At 37.2% G+C, this 9,784-nt stretch overlaps 1 protein-coding gene across 1 annotated transcript; it reads right to left on the bottom strand.

Moving 5' to 3' along the window:
- Positions 1–1,042: 1,042 nt before the first annotated feature.
- arl6ip5b (ADP-ribosylation factor-like 6 interacting protein 5b) lies at positions 1,043–8,633 on the bottom strand. Its single transcript, XM_079477776.1, has 3 exons — positions 8,389–8,633; positions 5,375–5,592; positions 1,043–3,939 (listed from the first exon to the last, which is right to left on the bottom strand). The coding sequence occupies exons 1-3, from the start codon at positions 8,565–8,567 to the stop codon at positions 3,764–3,766; spliced, it is 573 nt and encodes a 190-aa protein (XP_079333902.1). The 5' UTR covers positions 8,568–8,633; the 3' UTR covers positions 1,043–3,763.
- Positions 8,634–9,784: the final 1,151 nt, after the last annotated feature.

Here is a 9,784-nt window from a genome sequence, read left to right as displayed (position 1 = left end):
TGACGTGTGTAACAGCACTTGATTGGGGAACAAAAAAAGATTGATTTCCTTACAAATAAAGCTATCAGAGCAGTTTGTCATAAGGAAAATTCAACAGATTTTACATCAAATATATCCAACACACATTTTATACTCGAAATTTTTGGACATTGGAAAGGGATGCTTTTTTTGAAATCTCTATGCCATTTATTCTTGGATTGTCGAATGTACAGTTATTTTGGGAAAATTGTTTGACAATCTTGTTCATTTAATCGCAATGGCATTTTTTATTCATAAAATGTTTCACTTACCTTATGTTCTTTTCTTTTTCATACTGTTGAATCTTACATTTTTACATATTAATACAGATTGTGACGTTGGGTATTTTATAACTTCAAAAAGGTTTGCATACAGCTACTTACAGAGTACAGTAAACAAGTGAAAATGTGATGTTAGTTGGTACTTAAAAAATCTTAAAATATGATCATCTTAAAAAGTACCTTTAACTTATGTTAAATTTGACTTTCAAGTGAAAAACAATCATTTTAGATGCAGTCCTATAAAGCACATTTCAGACAGACTGAAAACACCTATTCAGTGTATAACATGATGGAAATCAGATTAGATGTGATGTAAATGTGTTGTTCTGGAGCAGTTGATTTATATGTTATCAATGGAAAAATATTTGTTTTTCAATGTTTATATATTCTTTGTTGTTTTCTCCTAATTTACTTAGAATGACCAGGTCTTATTACCTCTTGTTCAGAAGCTTAGAAGAACCTAAAGGGAAGCTGAAGCTAGAAAATCTGACAAATGTATCATCTTGATTTTCTGGGAGGTGTTCAATGTTGTACAGTTTTTGTATGAAATATGATAATTTCTGTCAAGAAAAAACAGGTTTACTCATGAGCCACGGTCACATGCAGTTACGGATTTATTCTGCCCGTCGTATACCTTGGTCCAAAAGGGGTTCAGATGGGGCTTGAGGAGTCAAAATGCTGAGTCAGAGGTTGCACCAATAACTGCAGATTAATCTAAAAAAAAAAACACAGTATCGCCACAAAGGCATCTAAATGTTTTATTGACACAGTGTCATCCTCACAACGGTCCTCTGAGGCACCTAAAGAAACCACACGGCGTAGCTCCAGACTCAGGATACAGGGGAGATACTGTACATGGACATTAAGGGTAAACTCAGGCTGAAACTGCTTCTTCCTCCACAGCTCCAGACTCTTCATGACAGCGAGGTGGATCTTTGTGTCCCGAGCATTTGCTGCACTCCTTCAGCAAAATATTGCCCATGTGTTTCACGATTAAAATTCAGAAAGGAAGTTCTCCCAAAGCATCGATGGAATTGAAAATGCATCTGACCACCATCTACATATCTATTAATTCTACCCAATGACACACAAAAGTAGTGCAAAACTGTCTGCAAATTTACTGTCTGTTATTTTACACATCCATTTTTACACGTCCACCAAAGTGCAATAAATCTTGGCTTAAGATGGCACCATCAGTTAAAATAAACTGTAATTATTCCTACAATTCCCCCGGCTTTAATATTGTGATTATCAAGTAAGACATAACCATCATATATTAACAAATAAAAGCATATAAATGTTTGTCAACTTGATTGGCTCTTTTTATTTAGGAGTGACAAATCATGTGGCTAGAGAATGCAACATATTGGTAAATAAAAAAAAGAACATCATTGTTATTACATTATGAATGTGCAACATAAGAATGATTGTCCTAGGAAGAAACTGAACCTATAACCATAAATATATATATTTTAAGATCCCAAAAATCTTAAAGTGCCTTCTGCAATTCCCCATATCTTTCTAGCTTTATAGAGGTTCTATGTTTTTCAACATTCTCAATGAAATCAAGATTACTACAAGAGCTGCATGCACAGGGTGTACGTGACAAATTTACGATTCCTATGTTTAACAAAATACAGTTTCCTAAACTTCGCAATCTGCAATTATTGTTGGCTCATTGACATAATGTTATGCTTTCTTATTTGCAACTAGCTTTGGATAAATGCATCTGCAAAATTAATGAATGTTAATTTATCTTTTTACCTTAGCAAGAAATAAAAACACAATTTAATAGATTTTTTTATCATACATTAAAGTAATTGGTCAAGGGATAAAGATTGATGATTTAACATAATTTGGAATATTAAAAAGGAATCCCTGGGACCCGTTTCAGAAAGCAGGGTAAGTGCAAACTCAGTGTAAGTTAACCCCAGAAAACGGGATACTCTGGGTTTTCAGTTTCAGAACGCGAGGTATATCAAACCAACGACCGTGGGGTAAGTCAAGCCCGTTTCAGAAATCGAGGTATCTTATACTTAGAGTGAGTAACCATAGTAACCTACTCTGTGAACCTAACCTGGTCGGGAGCAGGTTTTATTCCACTAACCCGAGGTTTGTTACAATCTCCACCCCCTTTTAGAAGCGTGAGCGGTGTTGAAATTGCCTACGCCGTTTGTTTTTTCAATCGTTTTCCTTAATCGCGCACAAGTTCAGAACACAGACATTAAAATGGCATTTCCGTTTATTCAGGAACCAGTAGATGAGGAAGCTGCATTCATTCAGAGCGAGTTAAATTTTCGTCGGTAGAGAATATATGGTGAAGCCCTGTTTGGATGTTTTTTCATATCCGGGGGATGTTTAATTTGAGTGATACCGTTTTTCTTTACAGTCCATTAAATATATCCACAATCTGCTTCATCCTTACATCACAAACCTCACTCGTGAACGCGCTCTTACATCTGAGCAGATTCTCTGTATGGCCTTACGTTTCTTTGCTAATGGAAGCTTTCTATAGGCCTATAACACCGGGGATGCAGAACACGTTAGCAAGGCAACTGTACACAGAGCAGTAAGAAAAGTGTGAATCGCTCTCAAGCTCTTTTTATACATTTGTGTTAAGTTTCCTGTGAGAGCCATTAAAGAGGAGGTTCATAGGATTACAGGTGAATGGTGAACGTCTTTCTGAATTAGGCTGATCAAATAAATGTGGTCTTGCTGTCACCTCTAATAATTCAAATACCCTTTAGGATTTCCCATTTTGATTGGGTGCACATTTAAAAGGTCCCACTCGCCCCGTTCTGCGCGGGCTTTGAACAGATGTCGGTCAGAATGAGAGACGAGCGCTCTAACGAGGAGCCTAAAGACCGCAGTCCATATAGCGTCTGTCAGTAGAGCGTCTCTGTTGGTCAGGGAGTGAGGCTCACACTGCACAGGCATCCTACAAGCAAGAGCATTTAAACTCACCGGACTGAATGATGTTTATATATTTCATTTTCAGCTGCTGCCATGTTCTTTTTATTGCAGAAGGATTTAACTTACATGACAACAATCGTAGGTATATATATATATGTATGTATGTATGTATGTATGTATGTATATACATATATACCTACGATTGTTGTCATGTAAGTATATATATATAGTGCCTCCAATTCGACTGGCGAGAAATAAACGGACTGCTTTTTATCACGTGGCATTGCCATGGTGAATCGTGTTATCTTCGTTCAATTGATGATGGCTTTTTAAAGCCGCGGTGAACACGCGTAACCTAGAGTAAACTTACTCAGAGTGGATTGAACTCATTGAAACCAGCTGTTCTGAAACAGAAAACTCAGAGTAGCGATTATCTGAGTAAATCAACTCCGAGTTCATATTTTAACTCAGTGTTGCTTGAACCTCCTTATTGAAACGGGTCCCTGTTGTGAGAACAATAATAAACAAAAACACATTGATGGCTTTGATGCTCAATCTTTTAGCTTACTCTCCAAGAAATCCTGGATTTTGTTGATTTTTTCTTCTTGCTGATCCAAGAGATCCATTATGACTCCCATTGGTGTCTTCTTTAGGCCAACCACCTCAGCTTTGTTCGCCAACTTGTTCTTCATGCTGCGAAGTCTCAGAGAAGCGTGGATGAGAATCACTGAAGAAGTAAAAGACAGTAAGGCACCAGCAACAACTCTCTGAAAAAAATTTATATTGTGTGTGTAATGTTTTTTTCCAGCACAAATCTGAAAAACAAATAAGCAGATATATGTTTCTGTATAACCTTTTCTGAGGACATACTGTATTTCCCACTTAAGATCTCTACCAGCAAGGAAGATGTGCCATTAAGGTAGTTAAACTCAGGATTTGATCCTGAATTCATAAATGAAACATTAAGCCCAAGACTATCAAGGCATTCTTGATTAAAACATACAGCCCAATGTCACAAAGCTGGGTCTCAACAGGATAATGGTCCAAAAGCTAAAAACATCTAAGAATGGTGAAATATAACACATTTTACTATTATGAACATGGTTTAAAACCCTGAATTTAATTATATAGAACGCCTATTAAAAGAGCTAAAGTTTGGAGAAGCCTCTTCTCAAAACAGAAAACTGGATTATGCTCAGTAAGTACAGGCCAAACTAACTGTTGCAGACATGTGTAGAGGTCATGTTAACCGCTACAGAAATTGCTTGTTTGCAGCGATTACCTCTAAAGATTCTGCAACAATTTTAGTAAGGGGGCCATCATTTTGTAGTGATTCTGTTTTTCCCTGTATCAGTGGTACTCCAATCTGGCTCACGATATCCATTTTCCAAATAATTTTAACCCTAAGCCGGAAAAACATTCCTGAAAAAGCTAATCAATGCTTTCAAGAACAAATGCTTTGCAGATTGCTTGGCTCATCACAGTACATTTAGTCATTTAGCAGACGCTTTAATCCAAATGAGGTAAACAATGGAAGCAATTGGAACAACAAAACTGTTGTAAAACTGGTCTCATATAGCCTACCACAGTATACAAGGCTATTAAAGTATTGTGACTACTCCATGCTTTTGAATCCCTCTTGCTGTACTCTAATATAATGCACTAAGCAATCTGCGTAGCCCTGCATTAAATCAAATGTGTCTGTTCAAGAATCCTATTTAATTACATGTCAAGGAAGAAAAATTAGTTTTGTGGCTTAAGGTAAAGTGAGGTACACCTCAACAATGGGCCGGAGCAATAGGTGGAGAGGGGCATTCGATACAACGGTTTGAATTTGTGTACAATCCATTGAAATTGATGAGATGACGTTGCTTTGTTACTGAAAGTGGCCGGTGGTGTGAACAGAGGTCCTCTAACAAAATTAGAAAGTTGTCTTCTCTTTCATTGCAATTGGTAGCTAAAGGGGCATTACCTGTTTTTCACTTAAATAAATGAATAATACTTTTGACATAATACTTTCTTCAGATCAGTGTCCTGTTATTTCTTTCCTGGTGGTGCTTACTATGTTCAAACAAACACATAATATCTTTCTATTCCACTTAATATTTTCAAGGATAAAATATGATAATACTAATAAGCAGAATAGAAGATCTTGTACTTACATAGCATGGGTAAAGTAATACCAAAGAGAAAAACGATCACCCCTCCACACAAGGATAGCAAGAAGTAGCTGATTCCCATAACAGCAACCACAAACAGAGTCGGATTCTTCCTCTTAAAGTTCTTGATCACAGTCTGGTTCTCTCCAGCCCATACAGAGCCCATGAAGACCAGAGCTACAACAGAGCCGCCAAGAAACATGCCGAAGGGGTTCAACAAACTGCAAAATAAAAAAAAAGTAATACGGTGAATTAATGCACAACAGAGATAAACACTACGCACATTATGCTGATCGGTCAATAGTGGGGTTGGTATCATTTTAATTTCAATCGATTCCAATTTCTTATCGATTGATTTTGAGATACCAGCAGATCACAACACGTGTAGATTTCTGAAAATAGGCAAACAGGAATTGATCAAAAGAATTACAATTTTAATTTCAAGTATCCGATTCCTATTCTTTTAGAATCCAATCCGATTTCTAACCTTTCGATTCCGAATTGGAATAGATTTTTGATTCCCAACCCTCGTCAATAGCCATGGTTTACTTACATTAAAGTACAGAACCTCTTCACAAAGCTACTATTTGTGTGAAAAAGACCAAAGCTTAAATGCTATGCATTGTGCTAAATAAAAATATTGAATGAATCGGAACTGTTAGTGTTCCCTTCATTTGTATTATTATTATTATACTATTCACCTTAATGCAGCATTCTAATAAACCTAGTAGCCCACTAGTAAACATAGTGTTGCAAATGTGAACTACAAAAGGTTTTATTTTGTACTAGCAGCATTCAATTAAAATATTAAAAAGGCAATCTTTCCTCAAGAAAATATACTTGTGAAAATCAAAGCACTTGTATATTTCACAAGGCAGTGAGCTTCATTCACAACAGAGCTTCATTCAATACTGTCTCAAAGTTAAAACAGTCAACAAAATAAAATGATTTTACCACTGTATGTGCCATTCAGTTATCTTTTCTTGAACTTTCACTTTGAAATGAAGGAAAATCGGCACCTCTGTCCTGCTGCTGTATTCTGTTGGGGTGCTGTATTAAAGTTTATCTCAGTCGCTTTGGTGCGTTTCTTGACTCATCCTTAAAATGTCTCCATTTCAGACAAATACCAAAACATATTGGAATACCTGCAAAACCCTGTAACTAGTTCAATATTTGTATAGTTCTATATTATAATATTTCGATATTATAATGTTAATGTTTTAAACAGTTTAATACTTTGATGTATTTTGACAAAGGTATTTTAAAAGGGGTTCAGTGAGTACAGTGGGTACGTCATCACCCTACCAGCATAGTCTGAGTATAAATGCATAAAACATTAAAGACACGGTTTAATGCTCTACTTCATGCATATACGTTCTATACAGAGAAGGAAGGCTGAGCGAACCACCTTTGACGTCAACAGTCAATCAGCCTTTGTAGATAGGGTAGGCAAGGGATGTCACACACGTGAAGTCAAGCGATTCACGCCCACTGAGTGCCAAAAAGACTGAATGCAGCAGTGTTTGCCGCTATCTGTACTGTATTTAGAACTAAACAACATTGTTGCACGATTGATTTTCGTATGACTTTAAGGTGGAATGTTTTTTGTTTTTCGCACGTAATGCATTCTCCTTGCTTCAAAACAATTCAACTAATTTAATGATGTCTTTAGTAATTTTCTGGACCTTGGCAAAAAACTGAAATGATATCTATGAGGAGGCCTGGAAATCTCTCAGATGTCACCTAAAATATCTTCATTTGTGATTCGAAGACGCCAGAAGTTCTCTAAACATGTTTAACGTCATCTGGGTGAGTAAAAATCTCACAAAGTTGATTTTTGGGTGAACTTCCACTTTAATGTTAGAATGCTAATTAGCATAACATGATAAAACACAAGTATAGAGGGTGTGCATTGCATACTCTCTATTGAAGTGCATTCTCTCTATTGACTCCATGAATGATCGCTTCCATGGTTTGTCTCAGCCAGCTCAGTTACTTCCAGCGCAAGTAGCATCCATAGGGAACAATGAAGTTTTTCACTTTGGTCGCTTTAAGATTCACAGAGGATTACGGTCAACAACGTGAGTCAAATTATCCAAACACTATATCACACATCGGCAACCAAAAAGGGGAAAGGCTTCAAGATATAATATATTTCAAGCTGAAATCTGAAGAAAACCTTTGTACTTACTCGGGGCTTGATTTCGGTTCGCTAAAATTTAAAAAATGTTAGAAAACAAATTGCTATCGCTTGTTGACATATGACCTCAGCATATGAGAGCAGAAGTGGCTCGACTGGCTGAGATTTAAGGTACTTCATCACCCTGCCTGCATAGTCTATTCTGGCTACATTGTTAACATTCTATCTGTAGGCTTTATTTGCCTAGCAGGTTTTTTGGCAATTGCTCTTTACACAATGCGTGCACATGCATTTTTGTTCTTCTGAACCTTTCCTCATACAGTAGGCCTACATACATGCTGCAGCTTCTGTGCTTTGACCTATAACTGCTGCTAGCTGCTAAAAATGTTATGAGTGCCTACTTTTATTGTAGTATTTAAGATTGTTTTTCGTGTTTGCAGTGTGACAAATATATTTTAGTCATTCAAGATATTCAAAATGTTTTTCTTTATACTCTTACTTAATAAGTAACATTTCACGCGCTGTTGCTCAAATAGCAAGTGACTAATTTATTCCACGGGGCTAAAAGCAAAAGGCATGTGTCATTTACAGGACTAGGAACACCCAGCTGAAGCAGGGTGGGTCCATTCAAAACACATTCCACATATCAACGACTTTTACAAGAAGAATTTCACACGTCATGGTTAACAAGACGCTAAGTAATTCGGCTTTGAGATCCTGCATCTGGCTTAATATTGCATTAAACGCCGTCCAAATTGGTAGCGCTGCCAGCTAAATACCAAACATATGCAATACCAATCGCTTTACCGCAATGCTTTAGCAATCCATCAGTGTATTATAAAGCTAACTTGTTAAGCTATTCACTTTCCTAACTTACCCGACAATCAAAAACACGACGATTGCAGCAGCAAAATAATTCGTCTGATAATAGAGCAGATTACTGATCACTCTATTATTCCATTTGCTCAAATCAGACACATCGGGTTTAGAAAATCGGTCAACGCCAGAAAAAACATCATCCCAGGGTCTCAGCGGTGCGACTTCCATCCCTGCCATGATGCTATGCTACAGGATGTACCCAAACATTGACACCGTCGTCCACACAGCAATGCTGTGACACGCACCGTCAAGTAGGTGGAGCTTAAGGCCGCGAAAGTTGTCTCTGATTTATATTTCACTTTACGTTGTCATTTTATTGTCTGTGCACGTTCTCAGTGCCATTAAAACGGTAATGATTATTTATAAAATCCTGTTCAGACTGTTGCTAAAGTAATAGCGATGATATGTGGCCATGTGGTATTTGTTACATATCTCCACGCTTTCTGAAATGGACGAATCACATTCGGTTGAAAATGTAAACATCGCATTTGTAGGATGCATAGGTCATAAATAATGTATTATTTCAGAATATAATGCGATTATATATTTGAACATTATTCTCAGTTAAGCATGAATTGTTGTGACATGTAACGCTCAAATTAAAATAAAGCTTTGATGACGTATGCAGCCTGCAAGTGCGCCCTCCGGAGGCTAGAGGTCTGCGCGGGACAGTTTTTTCCGTCCCGTACCCGCTGAAAATTATGTTTAGATTGCTTTTCGTCCCGACGCGACAGGTCCCACAGTAAGATCACGTTTACACATCTCACATTTAAGATCTCACATTTAAATGTCTCCATAACAGATATAAAATGTAGGATATTCAATGTGCAAAACAGTTTTCACATTTTAATATCAATACAGTAGACAAAATGTAAATATGGAATGTGAAAAATAAATGTAATAGAACGTACTTCATTCAAATTATAAGAAAAATATGAATAAACGAAACACGGCCTCAGACCGGCAGCGACAAAACGACCCGATACCATTCAGTGAAAATTCATGGAGAAAATCACTTGCCACGAATAAAAACAAGGATTTTGAAAATGATTTAGAAAAGTGGAGGGGACTTGTCCTCAGTGGGAATTACGCCCCTGCTCTTGGACATACACCAACGTGATAAAAACTGACTAAAATGCCAGAAAACATCTGGTTGAGGTGTAATAGGATTTTTTTGTGTGGCTCAGGTCCCATTTGTTTACATGGAGAGGACAGGGTTTGTGACCTGTACTACAGCCAGCCACCAGGGGAAGATTAAAGTGCTTGCAGCTTCACTTTTCAGGGACGTGTTATGCCCCCCTGGTCTGAATACAGAGTAATAGCTAGTGCCAAAAGAATTCACTTTTTTAACCAAACTATTTATAACATCCATGCAAAACACATGAACGCTCTCT

This window comes from Barbatula barbatula (assembly GCF_947034865.1).
Source record: "Barbatula barbatula genome assembly, chromosome: 17".
NCBI classification, from domain to species: Eukaryota; Metazoa; Chordata; class Actinopteri; order Cypriniformes; family Nemacheilidae; genus Barbatula; species Barbatula barbatula.
This window is presented reverse-complemented; position numbering and strand designations above follow the sequence as displayed.